The 20,849-nt window shown below is 44.4% G+C and overlaps 1 protein-coding gene across 3 annotated transcripts in view; it reads left to right on the forward strand.

Annotated features, from left to right (window-relative positions):
• LOC147014746 (class E basic helix-loop-helix protein 41-like) overlaps positions 1–19,465 on the forward strand; it is a 92,716-nt gene extending 73,251 nt beyond the window's left edge. For all 3 annotated transcript variants that reach the window (XM_085852946.1, XM_085852945.1, XM_085852947.1), the window contains 3 exons: positions 2,034–2,141; positions 7,146–7,257; positions 16,722–19,465. In XM_085852946.1, coding sequence (XP_085709072.1) covers positions 2,034–2,141; positions 7,146–7,257; positions 16,722–17,128 — 627 coding nt within the window. In that variant the 3' untranslated portion in view covers positions 17,129–19,465. The remainder of the gene's footprint in view (positions 1–2,033; positions 2,142–7,145; positions 7,258–16,721) is intronic.
• Positions 19,466–20,849: the final 1,384 nt, after the last annotated feature.

A 20,849-nucleotide genomic window follows, 5' to 3' on the forward strand; every position in this document is an offset into this window, starting at 1 on the left:
AAGCCTGAAGGGAAGAATGGGAAAGAATAGAGTGAGGAAGTTTATTCCAAAGGCGGGAAAAAAGAGGAATGAAAGAGTGAAGATGAGCAGTGATTCGTGATTTTTGTAGTTTTACCAGAAGGGGGTTGTTGGCGGACCTTGAGCGCCCTGTGGAAATGTGGTTGGGACAAATCGCAGAGAGAGCAGGGGGGCAAGGCTGGAGAGGAGTCGGTAGAAGACAGAAAGACCACCGACCAACCTGCGGTGATTGAGTGAGAGGCCCAAAGACTCAGCTTCATTGCGGGAGATGCCAATGATCTTAAAAGCCCTGGTTTCGACAGCGTGAAGTCGAGAAAGGTGGGAGGCAGGAGCACCAGCCCAGAGGGGAGAGCAGTACTCCATCAGGCTACGGACAAAAGCTTTGTAAGTGGTCAGGAGCTCAAGAGGGCCGAGGAAGGACTTTGCACGACGGAGGATTCCCAGTCGGCGACTGGCTTTTGAGGCAAGGTTGGAAATGTGACTTTCCCAGGAAAGGTCATGGCAGATAGTGAGACCCAGAAGCTTGAAAGAAAAGACTTCTTCCAGAGGATTGTTGAGAAAGTGGATGGGGGGTTTTGTAAACGGTCCTTTCGAAGAGACATAGTGAGAGTGTGAGATTTGTCTGGATTGAAAGACATGTTCCACGTGTTGGACCAGTTTGTGATTTTATCCAGATCTGCAGTGAGCGAAGAAGCTGCTGCTTGCCGGTCTGAGGGATGACAGATGGTACGGCAGAGGGTTGAGTCATCGGCAAAGAGAAATAGAGGATTTTCCAGAGAGTCCGAGAGATCATTGATGAAAACCAGAAAAAGAACAGGGCCCAGAACGCTACCTTGAGGAACTCCAGCCTGCACAGGAAGAGGGGATGAAAGAACTCCATTTAGGGCCACACGTTGACTGCGACAGGAGAGGAAGTCTGCGAGCCATGAGTGGAGATGGCCTTGAATACCATGGGAAGAGAGTTTGGTGAGTAGGGCAGGGTGCCAGACTGTGTCAAAAGCACGTGATATGTCCAGGGATACGGCTCGGATTTCCTGTCTGGCATTGAGGACCTCCATCCATTGATGGGAGAGCAGTAGCAGCATATCTAGGGTAGAGTGACCTGGTCTGAAACCAAATTGATGATTGGAAATCAAGCCATTGGAGAAGAGGAAGGATTTCATGTCTGAAGCGATGATGGATTCCATAACCTTGCTGATGATTGGGAGAAGGCTGATTGGTCTGTAGTTACAGGGATCTGTTTTTGCACCTTTTTTATGCAGGGCAGTGATGTTAGCAGATTTCCAAGCAGATGGCAGATGACCTTGGGAAAATGAGAGGGTGAATAGAACAGAGAGAGGGTGAGCAAGAGCAGAAGAGCAGGCTTTGAGGACACGTGGGCTGATGCCGTCTGGACCGGTTGCAGAATCTGACTCGAGGTTTGAAAGTTGCCAATTTTAACGAAACTTGATACTGCACACTGCAGGAGAATGGTGAGTAAGGTGGGCCGAAAATTTTTGCGCTATTGTGCACCGTTTTAGCTGTATTTCGGGAACATACATACATACATATAAGATGATAGATTTAGTAATATATAGATGTGCGTGGCTGGAGGTGGTTTATGCACGGCTGGTGGAAGATGGTTTTTGCACCCCCAAAAAACCACGAATACGTGAATCACAGGGCCACAAATGTAGACGTAGGTCACATTTTATGAACTGTGACTACACGGGGTCTGCAAATGTCGGAACTTGCGAATGTCGGAGTTTCATGGAACTGTTAAACTTGAATTGCTTAACCACCAGAGGGAGGCAGTGTTATTTCAGACTCGACAGAGCCCTTTGTCCAATTATTCATTCAAAACAACTGAGTCAAGCCAGGGAACAGCAAAATATGAACTCATTCTTAGGTCGAGTCTGGCTCTTGGATTCAAGTGACACATTTTTGTATTTGTACAAACTTACAAACGTGATGAAATTCGATAAATGTTGTGAAGGTGAATTGTTCTGTACTTACTTGTGCTTGTCTTTGAACAGAATGACATCCGCACACTCCATCGGCTGATTGAAAAGCGGCGGCGAGATCGCATCAATGATTATATCCTGCAGTTCAAGCAGCTCCTTCCAGATCACGTCAAAAAGACGGTATAGTCCTCAACACCCAACCAAATTTTGCTAGTGGTGGGATTAAAGAGCATCTATTTATTACATATGCAACATGATGGAAATCATGGCCTTCTTAGGAAGGTATGCACCAGCTGTTAGCTGGTTCTAGTCTTGGGGGATTTCAATGCATCGACTGGAACTGATAGGGATGGTTATGAGACAGGTGTTGGTCCCCATGGGTCAGGAACTATGAACCAGAATATCACGAAGTTCCTTGGCTTTGCAAGAAGTCATGGACTGAAGGTGGCCGGTTCATGGTTTCAGCACCCCAAAGCTCATCGCTGGACTTGGTATTCCAACGCTGGCAGTGTGGCAAAGGAGATTGACCATGTCCTCGTTGATGGTCGCTGGAGGATGATCCAGAACTGCAGGGTCCACCGGAGTCCTCAGTTCCTCAATACTGACCACCGGCTTATTTGTGCAACTCTGAAGTTGCACCTTAAATTCAGGAGAATGGTACAATCCCAGCCTAGGCTGGATGTTGGCAAGCTCAAGGATGAGAGGGTAGCTGAGGAGTTTGCGAACAAGCTGAGAAGAGATTTGGGGAGTCTGGGTGCTTTGGGGGGTCCTGAAGAGTTGTGGAGTCCTTCACAACCACCGTCCATGATGTTGCCGGTGGATGTCTTGGAACTCACCGAAGGGCAAAGAAGAATTTTATCTCTCAAGGGATACTGGATTGACCAGACCAGTCTCCCCAACCATTGACCAGAGTCGCAGGGCCAGGCTGAATGGCAGAGCTGAGGCATAAAACTGAACCTGCGCTAAGGGTGGACAAGGAGGCCTATGTGCGAGGAATCTGTGGGGGGTAGAGCATCACCTGTGGTCAGGTGATTCTCATCCTGCTTACAGGGGAATTCGCACATTGCGTTCATCCAAGCCCATCCCTCGGTGTACTGCAGTTAGAGCAGAGGTTGGTGGGCTCTTGACAGAGGAGTCCGAAGTGAAGGCCTGATGGGCCGGTTACTTTGAGCAGTTGTAACAGGCTGATCCCCCAGCTGTCGAGTTGGACGTCAGGGGTGTTACAATCCCTGTTGCTGACCCTCCAATAAACTGGTCCACCTTCGCTTGTGGAAACACAGGCTGCGGTAAACCGGTTGAAATGGGGTAAAGCTCCAGGGATCTGTGGCATCCATGCTGAACTTCTCAATGCTGGTGGAAATGCTGCACTCGTGTCATTGCATGCAGTTTTGTGCTCTGCCTGGAACACAGGCATCATCCCAACTGACTGAAAGAGGGGCCTTGTTGTCCCTCTCTGGAAAGGGAAAGGTGATCGCCAAGACTGCAACAACTACCGAGGGGATAATTCTTGATAGGGTTCGCCCCCATCTGCTTGAGCACCAGCATCCAGAGCAGTCAGGCTTTACACCAAAGATGTCAACGATTGACCGTATCCTTGCTCTTCGGGTCCTCACCGAACGCAAACGAGAGTTTCGGCAGGGGCTGCTTGCAGCCTATGTTGATCTCTGTAAAGCGTTCGATTCAGTGAATCGGTATGCTTTCTGGAGGATTCTAGGTCTTCGTGGGGTGCCACCAAAACTGATCGATCTGATGTCTGAACTCTACTCTGGTACTGAGAGTGCTGTGAGATGTGGTGATGCTATCTCTGACTTATTTCCAGTTGTTACTGGAGTTCGTCAGGGTGTACTGGCCCCCACACTTTTCAGCACTTGTATGGACTGGATTCTAGGGAGGATGTCGGAGAGATCAAGCTGCGGTGCATCGTTTGGGAATGTCAAGATCTCTGACCTTGATTTTCGCAGATGATGCAGTCATCTTTGCGGAGACTTTAGATATCCTTTCGGGGGCCCTCGAGGTGCTGAATGAGGAGTCGGAGCCGCTGGGATTACGGGTTTCCTGGGTCAAAACTAAGATCCAGGCTTTCAATGACATCTTGGATGCTGCTGTCCTGTCTGTGCCTGTTTGTGGTGAGCATGTTGAGGTCGTGGAGAGATTCACTTGCCTTGGCAGTGATATTCATGTCTCTGCTGGCTGTGAGTCAGAGGTCAATAGATGTCTGGGTCGGGCCTGGGGATTCATGGATTCACTGGATAATGGGGTGTGGCGCTGCCGGTACCTGTGCGGGAGGGCGAAAGTCCGAGTCTTCAGGTTCTTCGTGCTTCCAGTCTTGCTCTATGGATGCGAGACTTGTACTCTGACCAAGGATCTGAGACGGACACTTAATTCCTTTGGTACCACGTCTCTTCGGAGAATCCTTGGCTGTCGCTGGTCAGACTAGTGAGCGGTTGCTGAGAGAGACTCAATTGAGATTTGTTACCTGCATAGTCCGTGAGTGTCAGCTGCGGCTGTATGGAGATGTGGCTCGTTTTCCTGATGCTCATCCTGCTCACCAGATTCTCTCAGCGAGAGAGTCTCCTGAGTGGAGGAGGCCAATGGGCCGACCACGTGCCTCTTGGTTGCGGCAGATTGATCGGCATCTCAAGGAGATGGGGATGGGCCAGGCATCTGCCTGGGAGATGGCCAAACGGAGGCCCCTGGAGTACCAGCGGAAAGTGGATGCAGCGACGTGCTGCTCTGGCGCATGCTCCCATACCTGACCTGACCTGAGCTATGCACCAGAGCAAACCCACTTCCTCTTCCATGAGGTACACATTGGAATGTTGATTTGTGTTTCTTTGGTCCCACCACCTATTAGGATTATCCCTCATCCCTTCCTCCCCCCCTCCCTCCCCCTCCCCAATCATGTGTAATACTGAGATGGAGCTGCATAAATGGCTACAGTTCTTCAAAAAAGTGATGCTGAAATCAGGTACTGGAAGAATAGTTAATTTCACAGAGATACAATGATTTCTGAGGGAACTATGAAGAGGTGATGCTGTTCTTTGAATTATCTTCCCACTTGTTTTTCATGTTTTGCAGACTTTGTACAAATTGAGGTTCCACAGAATCTCTATTTAATTTGCTTGTTTCCCTCGCCAAAGGAAAGGATATTGTGTTTGGGTCCGTTTGTCTGTCTGTCTGTCTGTCTGTTTGTTTGTCCGCACTGAACTTTTGTGTTTTTCTCCACAACCGCTTGTTGGATCAAGACGAAATTTTCACCATAGGTGCGACTACTCATGTAAAATGTTGTAATGATAATTATGACGTCATTGGTCACGTGGTGTGGCTTCCATGTTGGAAAAATTGGAAAAAATTGGACCTCTGTATCTCTGAAACTGCACCACGGGAAAATTTGAAACTTGGCACACAGCAAGTACTCCTTGTGGAGTGTGATTTTTTTTTCTATGATGTCATGGGTGCCTTCATTATGACGTCATAATTGCATATGTAGAACGCTACATCTGATCAATATGAAAAATTTTGAGGGTCCTCCAGGGAAAAAATGGTCGACAGAAAAAAAATTCATGACGTCATCGGTCACGTGATTCGGCAGCCATATTGTTTTTTGTTGTTTTTTTTTAACCTTCAAAAATCTTCTTCTCTGAAGTGGTTGAACAGATCGAGGCGAAACTTTACAGGGATGACCACCTATCCAGGAGGAACAAAAAAGTTCACACATATGATGTCATGGGTCACGTGGTTTGGCAGCCATATTGGATTTACCCTAAAACCCCTAAAAATCTTCTTCAGAACGGCTTGACGGATTGAGGGGAAACCACAAAAAAGTTCCCAAAGCCATGGGTGAACAAGTTTGTTTAGGAATAATTGATCGGTCGCATGGTTTGGCAGCCATATTGGATTGATGAAAATGTATTAAATCATGTTTTCTCTGGAAACGCTCAACCAATCAATGTGAAACTTCACATTTTTGATCTAGTCGTGATGGGGGAACACATGCTTTAAATTTCAACTTGATCAGACACATGGTCTGGCAGCCAGAATTATTTAATTTTTTGATATGGGTTATTTATTTATTTATTTATTTATTTATTTATTGAAAAAGGCTCACTTGGCTATGCCTGGATGGGTTTAAGGGTAGATGAGTAGCAGCTTAAATGTGAATCCTATCCAGGTTCCTCCTGATTAATTACTTCATCTTTGCTTTTTGCTTGTTCGGATTCCTTCCGATTACTCCAATGCAGGACTGTACCTATTTGGTCTTCCAATTGATTTGAATTGAATTTCTTTTAATCCCATTCTTAATTCAATTGAATAATAACAATAAACGTCATGGGTTTCAGTTAGAATGGGATTAAAATTTCCAGGGGTTTTGATTAAATCAACCAGGGGGGTGTCCCTTCAAATGGGGGTTGCATCAAAGCGGGACGTCTTGGTACCCGGTTATCACTGCCAGCAGTTGTGAAGTGGCAGATCTAATTATGTCTCATTAATTACTGAACACATCAGTCCACAAACACCACACAAAACAAGTCCTGGCGAGGGTCTGCAATCTCTGATTGCTCTTGTTCTTGTTTTGTTCTTTCTGTCTGGCAGGATGGTACAGAGGTCAACACACTTACCTTTAAGTTGTCTCGTCTAGGTTATATTCCGAACATGACTTTAAACTCTCAGATTGGTGCTTCACAGGTAGGCCATTGTATCACACAGTGGATTGCCCCTTAGACATTAAGCTGAGTGTCCTATCTGTTAGCATTGGTTCGTGGATTCTAAAGACCTCACACAGCCTATTGTGAAGAGCAGGTCAGGATTTTCCGATGCCTTGCAAAAATCCAAATTCCTGCCTAAATTATGTGTTGCAAGTGGTTTCGTCATCTTGGATAATCCTTGACACCAGAATACACTGCTTGCCATGTCAGACTGTGGTTGCTGTGAGGGAAGCAGGGCCCACATAAACAAATTCATGCACCCAAGTGTGTGAACACCTGAACAGCCATATGCGGTGAAGAAGGGAAACCATTACATAACTGTTTTCTATTTGCTTGATCATATGAATTGTTTAGATGCAGCAAGCTGTTTTATTTGTAGATCAATTGCAATACCAATGAGAGAATTGCATTCACATAACATGTGGATTGAAATGTCATGTGCTGGCATGTTTTTCTTCCTCACTATTTCTCTCTGCAGAATTGTGGCCACATGGACAAGGCGGTTGTGTTGGAAAGGACTTTGACCCACATGCGAGCAATCACGAAACTTTCTGAGCAGCAGCAAGCTCGCATCCAGAGCCTCCAGATGGGTAAGAACGATATGGCACATAACTTTTGGGCCATATTCAGGGTTAACACAATCCTTGAAACTCCTTGAAATTCCTGGGAAAATGGAAAAGCATTTTCTAGTACTGGAAAGCCCTGGAAAACCTGTCTAAGTCATTGAAACTCATGGAAAATCGGCAAAATTGCACAAATATAAATTATCTGCCAAACACCCAGTTGGAATTGTTAATTCCGCCAGTCTCTTCAAGAGAATGTGACCAATTTTAACCTCTCTTGGAGATTTAACATTAAATCTGCATCAAAATACCACACGAACCCCCTCCCCCTCCCTCCCTATATGGTGCTAATTTGGATGCTAGATTATTCCGAAATTAATTCGCTCTAATGTTCTTCTGTCCTATCTGCCCCTAATTTTGTGTTAATGGCCTCACATTCAAAACAAACAAGGTTTCATTCTTTTTCTTGTGGTTTATTCCAATGTCATTTGTGACATAAGACATATGTTTTAAAACCCCTTGAAAACTCCTGGAAATTCGATCTTCCATGGTTGTGCAAACCATAATATTGTTACGAATTTCGGTCCGCCCGGCGTGCGATCGGCCACGTAACTCCAATCGCGACCGCATCGCCCACCGGAACGGACAATTCAGTCGTGACCCACCTGGAACTACCGCCAGGAGCTAGTCACGGGTGGATCTTTCGACCACACCACAATCGTGCCAATCGGCCACCCGCGCAGGATAGGGTTGTTCGCCAAACTCGACCTACCTAAGTACCTGCGCGGGTAGTTAACCGGGCGATCGTACCTCGCCGCTGGCCGGCCTAGGACACGAACTGCTTAAGCGGTCCGTTCTGTGCTTCAGTGATAACCGAGCGGTGTTATCGCTGGCCCCGACGGACGTGATTAGTTACCGGGTGCTTACACCCTTCTACCAATTCCTTCCGTGATGCAAGATGGAACTTTCAAACAAAGGAAAGGACGCAATGAAATGGGAAACAGTTCGACAAGCACATTTATTACGCACTCAGACAAGGCAAGCACGTATTCACAGCCATACACTAAGAATGCAATTTACAAGCAAGAGTTACAACCAAATAAAGCAATGTTTATTTACATGCACTTAAACAGTTTCTACTTTACAAGACATGGCGCCACAACACGCATTCAAAGAAAACACAAGAAAAGACCCCCTTCATAGACAAGGGAGTCAGACTGGGCCCGTGGGCCTAATGCGCGTGGAACCTGGAGGAGCGGCCAGGTCCACGAGACCGAAGGGTCCTACCCGCGTCCTCGTGGCGCAATGGCGGGCAAGCCACGATGTCAGCGTAGCTGCTCCTGGCTTCGTGCCCCTGGCGTGGTCGGCGAGCGCTCTCCGGCGCTCCCCGTCTGCCTTTCCCATCAGCTTCGAGCTCCGTCCCCCAACTCGACTGCCCCGCCGACACTGCTAACTTGATTGCCCCGCCGACACTGCTGCTGCCACTCCACTGCTCCCACTATTCTGCGCTCTCCAGACCCTCCAGACTTGACTTTCCTGCCGACGCACTGCTGCTGCCACTCCACTGCTCCCACTCTTCTGCGCTCTCCAGACCCTCCAGACTTGACTTTCCTGCCAACGCACTGCTGCTGCCACTCCACCGCTCCCCCTTGGTTCTTGACTTTTCTGCCGACGTACTGCACTGTGAGCTGCGTTGTGCTCGCGCATATATAGCCCGGGGGAGGGGCGTCTATGTAAATTTCTGGATCACAGCGGGTTCGGAGGCAGGGCTATGCCACCCGATGCTGTCATTGGATCGATGAAAAGGGGGCGTGAAGCATTGCTGATCCGATTTTTGAGGCGAAAGGAACACATTCACAACCCATGGCACGACGTGTGGTAGAAAGGCGGAGGTGGTGGGAGTTTGGTTGTTGGCGGGCGTCGTTGGAGAATGGCGGTGAAGCGATGTTTGCGGGGTGGAGTTGTGGAGGTAAAGAGGCGAAGGTGGTGGTGTTTGAGTTGTAGTTGTTTGGGAATGATGTTGGTGGTGGCGATTTGGTTGTTGGGGGATGATTGGTCCAAAATAATGATAGAGAAAAGAAAAACGGCTATCTCAAAGGATCGCAGCCCGGTGAACACGGAAATTCCCTCTAAACTACGGTGGGGAAATCTAACTACACAATTACTTCTCGTCATAACTGATCTAAGGACCCTTTCTGGTGTATTGTGAATTTCAACAGCCGTAACAATATTACATGAGCAGACGATCTTCAAACGTTTTCAAAGCGCAAGCACCAAACGCGGGGAGGAGGAGGTGGGGGGGGGGGTCGACTTGCATCTTTCATATATTGTATTAGTGTATTACAAATTGTGGTGTCTGTCCGTGTGTTTGTCTGTCTTCCGTTTACGATGGCCACTTGCCGTGCTGCATTTGGAAAGCACACAGGCAAAGCTCAACATTTACTATTTTATTGTCCCTTCCAGTAATCTTTAAAATCAATGTGAACATATGTATTAAAGTAGATTCAATACAGATCTTCATGCAGTAACACAATTTAAAATAGCTATATTTTGCCTTCTTTGAAGACAAATTCAACCTCCGCCACACGATGTTGCACCACAATTTTGTGTCGGGTGGTATAAGTAGCTCAGAGCTTTCGCTTTCCATCCATCCATCCATTGGGACCATACCCTATACAGAGCGTTGGTGCTGCCTAAGCAGTCTCCAAGGCGGTTGGGCACAATCCTGGATGGGTCACCACTCTGACACAGGATACCAGCAAGCTGGCACCCATTTTGCCGACCTCGGAAGGATGATAGGCAGAGTCAACCCCACCTGGTATTAATTCAACAGCAGAGCAGGATTTGAACTCAGGATCCTCGGATCCCAAGCCCACCTCCCTAACCATTAAGCCAACAACAGGCATAGCTTTAGCTTTGAGTGAAATCAAGAGTGCCACACAATTAACCTTTTTTAAGTTCATGAAATAATTTAAATTGATAGATTAACTTCAACTTTTCCTGTAACTGGGGATGGCTGGATGGTACTTTTGCTGGTCAAGTATAACATGAAGCAGATGCATAGCATCACATACCTTGCACATTTTGTAAAGGGAGAAGTCTTAGGGACACTGGTTAACCATGCGCAGCCTGCCGGGATATTCACCAATTAGAGAGACTAGCAGAATACCCGCCCTACGGGCGATCTTGTTCCAAGCATGCAACGCGTTCTTCTGACGCATACCTTCATTTGGGCAGTGTATAGGCAAGTGACAGCTCTATATAGGAAAAATAAATAACCAGGGTTACGTGCATGAAGCAAAAAATATACCAACAACGTGGGGACAGGAATACTGTTCTGAAATGGTGGAGACTTGTAATACCCTCCCCCACCTGGAGGAGGCGCTACATGATACACATTTACATGGAGAATTTGTCAACCCCCCCCCCTCTCGCTCCCGCTCCCAAAGACCACCGGCAAAGATAAAAACACCCCGTCACATTAATTGGGGTCATGCTGATCCTCTGTAGCAAGTCTGGATGTAATTGGGCCAGAACTGTTGGAGGTGTAGCCCGACAAACAAACCGACAAACAAACACCGGTTCGTGAATTATAGTGAGCATAGCAAGAGTTATGAAGAGATATTTCTGGGATTTGAGGAGAGAAATAGAGATTCTATATTCGTGAATAAAAGTTGTGACAAGGAATTAAAGTTTGCATGTGGTTCGCAGAACTTCTAAAGTCCAAATAGTTGCAAAGGAAAACCCCTTTCATTGCACACACTTTTTTCAACATAGTCCAGTACAATCAGTTGGACAAGCTTTCTAAAAGGTTCCTCATAAAAGACTACTTACCGAGTAACTAATTAACCATGTTATCCAATTCAGGAACATAATGATACCTGCTTTCTTTATCAGTTTAATGAAGAGCACAGTTGGCTTTTTGGTCTTTATAAAATACTATGTAACATGGTTTCATATACTTGTCCACAATTTATACGACACCAACTATAATTGAAGGAGTGGGCATTAAAACCATGAAGAGAAGTCTTAATTACCAGTAATTTTTATTTTTGAATTGCCCACAGGTGGGTGGGCATGTCAGTTTTGCTCCTATGGAGGGGTGTTCCCACATGACATCAACCGAGTGGTATATTCTCCGCAGACAATATTATCCTCCCACTGCTCTATGTTTACTGAAGTGTTTAATTTACGGTTTCCTACAGCAACATTGGATGGAGGAAGGATGGTCATGGCAGATGTGGTGGGGAGAAAAGTCAGAAACCTGGTTTATTAGCGACCATTACCGCCTCGTCTGTTTGTTCCACAATATGTTTGAGAGCTTTAGAGTCCAAGTGAGATGAAGTTGGATGTGTTGTACTTTTCACTTTTGAAGCAACGAAGTAGAACTACATCTGTTGCGTTTTAAAATTTCCTTCCCGACAGTAGCATTTTAAATGCAGGAAACTATGTGATTGCTTTTTTAATTTTCCTGGAAAATCCCTGGAGTTTGTGCCAGAAAGTCAGATGATTGTGTTCATCACCCAAGAATAATCACTTGGGGTATGTGCAGAGGAATCACCTCAGGGTATAGATCTGAGTTCACTTCACTGTTACCGGTCATCTTGCCTCACTCCTATGCTGTTCAATGCAATAAAGTAAAAATAAAAATAAAAAAGGACCACTGAACCTGGCTTAATGTTGTAACCCAAATGTGGTGGCATTCTGACTGGTGGGTCTTGAAAAAAAAGATTTTTAAAGGAATTTTGTTATTTTTTGCCAAAGCTTTACCAAGTCTGCCATTTTGACACTTTCGGTAAGGTGATGGGCATGACCTCCGCAATTTAACATCACTACCCTGGCATAATGTTGTAACTCAAATTTGGTAGCATTCTGACTGATGGGTCTGGAGAAGAAGATTTTTGAAGGAATTTCCAAAATTTTCCCCAAAATTGATGAAGTCGGCCATTTTGACACACTTCCGGTCATGTGATCGTCATGACTCCCGCAAGTTAATATCCCTACCCTGGCCGATTGTTGAAACCCAAATTTGGTAACATTCTGACTGATGGGTCTGGAGAAGAAGATTTTTGAAGGAATTTACACAACGGCCATTTTGACACTTCCGGTCACATGATCGTCATGGTCTCTGCAATTTAACATCAGGACCCTGTCCTAATGTTGCAACTCAAATTTGGTAGCATTCTGCCTGGTGGGTTTGGAGAAGAAGATTTTTTTCAAGAACTTGTGCAATTTTTCCAAAAATTGACTAAGGTGGCCATTTTGACACACTTTTAGTAATGTGATGGGAATGACCTACGCAATCTAACATCCCTACCCTGGCCTAATGTTGTAACACAAATTTGGTGGCATTCTGACTGGTGGGTCTGGAGAAGAAGTTTTTTTTAAAGAAATTTACGATGTCGGCCATTTTGACCTACTTAGAATCATGTGACCAGAACAAGCTAGCAATCCCTGTTCCTTCTCAGGAGCAGAACATTGCTGCCAAATTTCAGCCAGAACAGCCCAGCGGTTTGGCCAGAGAAGTCAAAATAGACGGGCAGACGGACGGTGCGCGATGACAATACCTTATCTGCAATTTCAATTCCAGATAAGCTAAAAATCCTCAAAGAATGCTTAAGTCAAAACAACCAATGTTTGACATCTTGCTGAATAATTACAGCATTTGCAATCTTCATTCACACAACCTAAATCATGTACATCATGTCAGAAAGACTCAACCCTGTTGTCCCATTTGACATCAGAGCTTAAAGTGCTTCCTGACAGCCACCGTATAGAAAAAGATTTCATAAGGCATTGCTCTTTTCATGATCATGATGGAAGGTTTTGGTTAGCTATAGTTTCAATATACCTGTACTGTACCTTAGTTTGGAAAAATAACATTCCTGTCACATGACCTTTCCATTTGAGGTTCATGATGAGCATAACAACGTAAACAAGAGATCGCAAGGAGGGTAGAATAGGTCACAATTAATAGTGAGAGATGTTATTGATATTGGAACAAAATAATTTGTGGACTGCCAAACTTTCGTCTGATGGCCGAGAGGTGTGCACACTTCCTGATCCGTCTCGCCTAGGTTTGAATCCCGACTCAGCTATAAACTGTCATCCCAGTGTCTCACAGGCAGAACGAGGAATTGATGTGTGTGCAGTACCTCAGGTGGACGGTAAACTTTTTACGTCCCATCTGCTGGCATTAGTGGATGTTAAAAATCCTACGGTATCCTTTGCGAAGAGTAGGCGAGCTATCATCGGAACCATAAACAAATTACAAATTCTTCTACTCTCAATCGAGTATCCTGTGTCGGAGTGGCGACCCGTCCAGGATTGTAAACTCTTGTCAATGAAACGGCCTTGGCAGTCTTACGCGCCTAACGGTGTGATGAGGATAAACGAACAAACAACACTGACCAGCTGGAAACACGGTTTTTAGTAACTAGAAACACCCGCTCACCAAGGGAGCATGGGGAGTGGGGAGGGGGGGACTTTATTTTGTGTTTTACAGCTTCTGGGAGCTTGATTTATTTTTTTCACGATAACATCCAGTTTTTAAGTGACTAGCAGAGTACCCACCCTCTGGGTGGGTCGAGTTTGCACATTGCTTGCTCGATAAAAGTATGGTCTGTGTTTTGTAAGACGATATATGTTTGCATGCTGTGCACCTTAAAGGTTCTAGAATCTAGCATGTAGATGGTCTAAAGGTCTAAAAGGTACATTCCAACATTAGTTAGGGTCTAAGGGGTTGAAAGGATCTAATCTCCCAAGCATGTAAAAATGGTCTGAAAAGGTTCAAATCATATAAAGCTCTAAATAGTCAAGGGTCCAAGCTGTCTAACATGTCTGAAAGGTGTAAGGGGTCAAAGTAGTGTTAAGGTCTAAGTGGTCTAAAGGGAGTCAAGGGACTTAAGTGGTGTAACGGTCTAAAGGTTCTCAGGGTCTAAAGTCTATAAAAGGGTGATGGGGTCGAAAGTGTTGAAAGGGTTTTAAGGGAAAAGGGATCTTAGGGGTCTTAAGGGTATTAAAGGTTCTTTAAGGTCTTCAAGGGGCTTAGGGATCTTCAGGGTCTTGTGGGTCTTAGGGGATATTAGGGGTCTTTAAAGGTTTTGAGAGGTGGGGGGTGGAAGGGGTTTTCAGGGTCTTGGGGCTCTTGAGGTTCTCAACGGTTTTATGGTCTTAAGGGGTGTTTGGGGTGGCAAGGGGTCCAAAGGTATAGAAGGGTTTGGAACTTGCATGCATGGCTCCTTTTATATACAAGATTCTGTCCAGTCATTTCAAGTTATGCATTAGCAGGTTTTATAATTCACTCACTTCTTATGATAATTACCCATTTTAACACAAAAGTAAAAATAAAAAAAATCCAATTTTAAGGTTCCCCTCTCAACTTCACGTAGAACGTTCCCATGAACACCCAGAGTGCAACCTCCACTTTTTATCTTATTTCGTCCAGCGTTTTAGGCGTGCGTAAAATAGAGAGCTCCTATGTAAATTGGCCAAGTAGTTTTCATAATCTCCAAGATTTTCATACAGAGATACTTTCAAAATACTGAAAACCACAGGTACTTGTAATGCACTCTCCTTCTGAGAGCATAAGTCAGAGTATAACTTCCACTTTTTATTATAGTACAACACAATATATATTTACAGAGAGATTTTGCATCATTGTCCCCCCCCCCTCCCGAACCCACACGACAGATTTTTTATTTTTTATTTTTTAAAATCTAACACCTAAAACCAGAAACTTTCAGAAAATAAGTCGACTCAAGAACAAAGGTGATCATTGAAAACAAGGAAGTAACACTCACATATGCGTGTGAGTCGTGTGGCTTGATGATCCCATCGAGCATGAACATAGAAAACAAAGTATTGTGACCAGATATAGTACATATGTATTAAAAAAAAAGAAAAGAAAAGAAAAGAAGGCATTGCTAATTGAGGTGTCAGTACCCAGTAATTTTGGCCAAAACAACACAAAAATCAAGAAAATGATCAAATAACAGGATTTCAGAAATGAAGTCAAAACATCGTGGAAGCTGAAGAGATCCGAAATTGTACCAGTGAGAGTTGGGATAATGGGAATGATAAAGAAGAACCCAACAGAGATCTTAAATACCATTCCTGAGAAAATGACTACAAATGAACTGCAGTTGGAAGCTGTCCGGGGCTCATTGACGATCCTGAAAAGATCCGTCGGAACAAAACTCTGAGAACAAGAAAACTTCACAACTTCGTCCGAGAAAGGTAATCCCTCAACAAAACGGAGGTGGAAACTTCGAGACTTGGGAGGACCCTGTTCCATCTTCTGAAACTCGTATGTGAAGATAACATCCCCTTGCGAATGTTTGTATACCACGGTTGCTCCTCGAAATCTTCCAAAATTGTCCTCTAAACAGGTGCAATTCCTCTTGCCAGGGCGCCACCAGTAATACAACTGCTTTTCAACCGCCGAGAGCATTTTCATTCAAACATATAATAATTGTACTTACTCATGAAATTCAGATTTTTACCCCAAATTCACAACCAAATACCAGTCGTAAAACCCGACGTTTGTGAATTTCTGCAACAACATCCAATTTCTGTAACTTTTGGGGCTTGTCCGTATCTCCGTAATTTCAACATGATTTGTGTCGGAAAAAAGGTAGGGAGGTCTCCCTGCGTCCTGGTACAGTGAAGCACCATGGTAACACAATCGAGCAGCTGAAATACACATTTGAGCGTAATTATTTAAAACAGAGAATAATACGATTTTTGTTTTTATCTTGTGATGAGCACTGAAGCATCAGATTTATACACTGCTGAAACCCCTGCAGGCCACCATTTGACGCAATTCCATCATGTTTTGTTTGATAATGGCATCGGACCTCACTTATTATGCATTCACTCGAAAGGACTTGTTTTGCAAATATAATGCACAATTTTTTTTTAGACAATAATAACAATAGAGTGCTCGTTCATTTTACAAACCGTATTGAAAAGTCTTGAAGGATTATCTAAATGTTGGAGGATTTTTCAGCATCTGGTGTTCAGAGGATGACATTCCCAAGGCTTGTGTTGAGATGAGCAGGGGTTTGCATTGGACAAGATGCTGGGGTGTGCCAAAGGCGAATACAGAATCAACAGGAATGGAAACAGATGTGGTTGCAGTGACATAGTAGTTGGGATGAATGATAGTCATTTTGGAAAATAGATGGTGATGGCAGGGGAAGGAGGGGAGGGGGGGGGGTGATATTGCCTTCAATGACTTGCTCAGTCTCATACAGTGAAAGTCAATGATGACATTACCGTTGCGTGTTTTAATATTTGGTGAATGTTGGAGATTAACTGAAAATCATACTTGTTTTTCCTTCAACATATGTTGCAATTTCGTGATAACAGCCCATTTTATGCAATTATTGCTTGAGGTTGACACAGCACAGCTCATACATACATTCTATTTTCATTTTCATTCATTAATCATGTAAAATTGCTTCTTTTTTTTTAATCCCTAATTGTAGAAAAGGATTCAGCCGAGTCAACATCCACTCAACATTGCGCACAGAGTGCAGTCGCCACATTCTGCGCAGGCTTCCGGGCATGTGCTGCTGAGGCCCTGCATTATCTCGTCCTGCATGAAGCCTGGTCCGAAAGAGATTCACACTACATCCATCTTGCTTCCCACTTGGAATGTGCAGCCAGTTCTGGCCTTCCTAAAGGTCCCTGCATTCAGCAGAAAAATGCACATGACCGGAAGCCCATGGTCTTCCATGGATGGTTAGGTAGCGGAAGATCGAAAAGAGCACCGGACTCAAAGAGCGATGGGAGGAAGAACAGGGGAAAGCACACATCTCCGTCATGCAAAAACATAAAGCTGGAGTGTGTAGCTTTGGATGAAGCATCCATCAATGTCCAGACGCTCCCATGAAAAAAAACTTTGTGCCGCACCTGCTTATTGATTTCAGCGTGGCCTGCCTTGCACTAATAGGCATTGGTACCTGCCAAAAACCGTGAAGTGTTTCCACTCGTGGAAGCCATGAAACCAATGCTGATAGGTATGTGCATTCAATTATCCATGGACTATCCAACTTCATTCTAAAAAAATGTGCTCATGATGCTTTGCCAAACAGAAATGGCAGTTCATATTGAGGTTGCTTTGTTTCATTTTCATGTTGTATACCTTGTAGAAGACTATTTGCATGCAGCGACTGCAGGATCATGACAAGAGGCTCTCCTTTGTGTCTGCTCTTTCGCATGTAAAACTGCAAAGAAAATATGATGATGTACGAGAAACCTTGCGTACTCAAACCCGACTCACGTTTACACACTTGTCCGATCCTTTTCGCATTTTTTTTTTTGTACAACTTTCACAACTACGAAGGTGGCACACTGTCGACAGTCAGATGTACATTTATGAAATATCTCTCCTTATTACCTCTACCACTCAAGGGAGATGTAGGTTATGTTTTCACCCCTGTTTGTTTGTCTGTCTGTCTGTTTGTGAGCAGGATATCTCAAAAAGTTACGGAGGGATTCGGACAAAACTTGTTGGAAAGGTTGGGTGTGTGACAAGGACGAATTGATTCAATCTTGGTGAAGATCGGCATCTGGACATGAGAATTTTTTTTTTTTTCAAAGTAATTCTGCATAATTGAGAGATAGAGCCAAAACGATATATCGCATGATATTTTTAAAAAGCTGTGGACAGATAAGTGACAAAATGAGGTGGATGAGTTGGGTAGGTGACAAGAACAAGCCGATTCGATTTTGGTTCAGGTACAGATGCAGATCTGGCCGATCAGTGGAATACAAAACGTAAATTGTTCAACCTGGCGGAGGTATGTGCTCTACCGAGTGCTGTTCTAGTTGAAATGTGTGAAGGAAGGAAGTATCTGGTAACGTTGGCTAAAGCTTCGGAGCCAATTTTACTCCACAACATAGCATGTTGTGGAGTAAAACATGCTATGTTTTACAGAACAAACATAACATAACATAACACTATGTTTTACATAACATAACAAACAAAAACAAAAAATTGAAAGCTGGAACTCCGTAGCAGCCTCAAGGTACGCTTGCTCAGACGCGTTTTATCTTTGTCTTCCGAAGCACTACCGTCGTCATCCGTTGATTTACAACATTGCTTTTTTCAGTGACAATGTTATAAGGATAATATCAAGAAAGGTACAAATATATGAAAAAAAAAGCACAGGTATGTAGTGTAGAAAAATACATGAGAAACATAGCTATGAGGGTGGTGAGTATAAAATATAAAGATTGCAGTGAAACATGTGAATTGTATTTACGGAATGATTGCAAACCATTTGATTGTAGGACGGTATATGAGTGGAAATACAATGCAAACAGATGAGGGGCGCTGTCTTGAAGGTTATATCCTGAAATGCTAAATGAAGTGGGAAGATTTGGGAAAGCAGGTATCCTGTGACTACCTGACACACAAAAGTGATCTCAAACATAGCCGCAGACTACAAGCTGTCAATTCTCCTTCTTGATCAGGAGTCTTCCATTATAGACAACTATCCTGGCAGTAAGAAAATCTCTCGATCCGATCCTTTTTCAAACAAATCGACCAAACCCCGTTTTTACCCCAAAACAGAATGTAAAGTATTTTCAGCAGCATGACCTCCGGTTCACTTTTTTTCTGTCCTCTACTTGCAATCACTTTGGTCGACGAGTACTAATACTACTACAACTACTAGTTTAACATCCCAAATCATTCCCACCTTCTTGTGGGGTCGGCTTGGGAACATTTTGGCTCAAGTCTTTCATGAACTGGCTGGCCAGGTCTGACGTTCGACTGAAGGGCATCCCTTTGGTGGCATTAATTGGTGGAAGTTAAAGAACCCATGGGCTCCTTTGTGAAGAGTAAGCTAGTTATCACCGGCACCTTGAACAAGTTACAAATTCATGTTCTAACCAGCTGGGGGCACTGCATCAGTGGCATAGCTGTGCTCCCAGCAAAACAATTTTTGCAAACCTACAGCCCTGTACTGCATACCAAAGAAAAAGAAGTATGTTACTTTAACAAATCCACAAATATCGAATTAAGTTTTTTTCAAAATCTTTAACATTATGTGTTTCGTCACAAAGAACAAATTAGACAGAAACACTGCTCGTGTGCTCTAACGCCAAAAATATCATGATCAACTTTTCCATGAAATGGACAGTTATGGCAAGAAAGACAAAGAAAGAAAATAAAACAAAAAAAAACATCCATCGTCTGACTTGATTGTGCACATGAGAAAAATGTTGAGCTCCACCATGGGTGCCGGGATCTATCGGGCGTGTTGAGGCTCACTGTGCATGATGGGGTCCACCGGGCACGTTGCGGTTCACGTTGCATGCTGTGGTCCACCAGGCATGTTGAGGGTCACTGTGCATGATGGGGTCCAGGTATGTTGCGGTTCACGTTGCATGCTGTGGTCCACCAGGCATATTGAGGCTCACTGTGCATGATGGGGTCCACCGGGCACGTTGCGGTTCACGTTGCATGCTGTGGTCCACCAGGCATGTTGAGGGTCACTGTGCATGATGGGGTCCAGGTATGTTGCGGTTCACCTTGCATGTTGAGGTCCACCGGGCATGTTGCGGTTCACCTTGCATGGCGCAGTCTTCCAGGCATGTTGAGATTCATCGTATGTGCTGGGGTCCACCAGGCATGTTGAGGTTGACCTTGCATGCCGCGGTCCACTGGGCTTGTAGATGTTCACCGGGCGTTGTTGGATCTGTGATAGCATACACAGTAATTGGGAATTTAAAATGAGAGACAATCAACCGCCCCTAGTAAAAATCGATGATTTTCTTGTGAGATCGGGATGGGAGGTTGGGGGATTCAAGGGTCACGTCTACATTGAAAGGTGCATTCTGAATTTTGATGAAACATATTTACACCATGATTTGGAGTGAAAACGACATCATATGCAAGTCATTATTGTTGGTGGGGATGGGATGGTGGTTGATATTTGTGATAAGTTCATGTGTTGGCTGTTTTTTTTGTTATACCCCCACGTGTTTCATGCCATTCGGTGCAGGTGTAGCAGTACTGTACTGAATATACACCTGTCCTATAAGTCAGCAACAGGTTTTGTTAAATGAATTACATTTTAATTGTAAATAGAATTCCCCCACCTTCCTCATCCTCCACGATGTCATTGAAAACATACTGTACTGTGCTTTCTTCTATCAGCTTTAATAATTACAAAGAATGCTGCGACATTCTGTTGTTCAATGGTGGAGACAATTAGTTTCAATTGTTATATTGTTTATGTTGGCAGGGACAGGGGGTAGTTGGGGGTGGTGGGGGGGGGGAGGGTTGGAGTTATCAATTCCCCTCTTAGATATATCGCATGTGTAATAAATCAATTGTTCCAAAGGTATTCCGCTGGTGTTATTTATTTATTCATATGTAGTCTGTGGTTGCTTGGCTGCATCATTGTCTTGGGGCATGGCTGTGCCTCTGGTGCAATGCCCCCGATTACCGGTACACTGGTACTCACTTGGCCGAACTCAGAAGGATGACAGGCTGAGTCAATGTACCTGATTGTCTGGCTGTCTGGCTGGCCTAAGATCTTAGGGTCTTGAGTTTGAGCCCCTGTCGTGCTGTTAAAATAACACCATGTGGGTTAACTCAG

This window comes from Eptatretus burgeri, chromosome 13, assembly GCF_056783735.1.
Source record: "Eptatretus burgeri isolate ZD-2024b chromosome 13, Ebu_testis_v1, whole genome shotgun sequence".
Taxonomy (NCBI): Eukaryota; Metazoa; Chordata; class Myxini; order Myxiniformes; family Myxinidae; genus Eptatretus; species Eptatretus burgeri.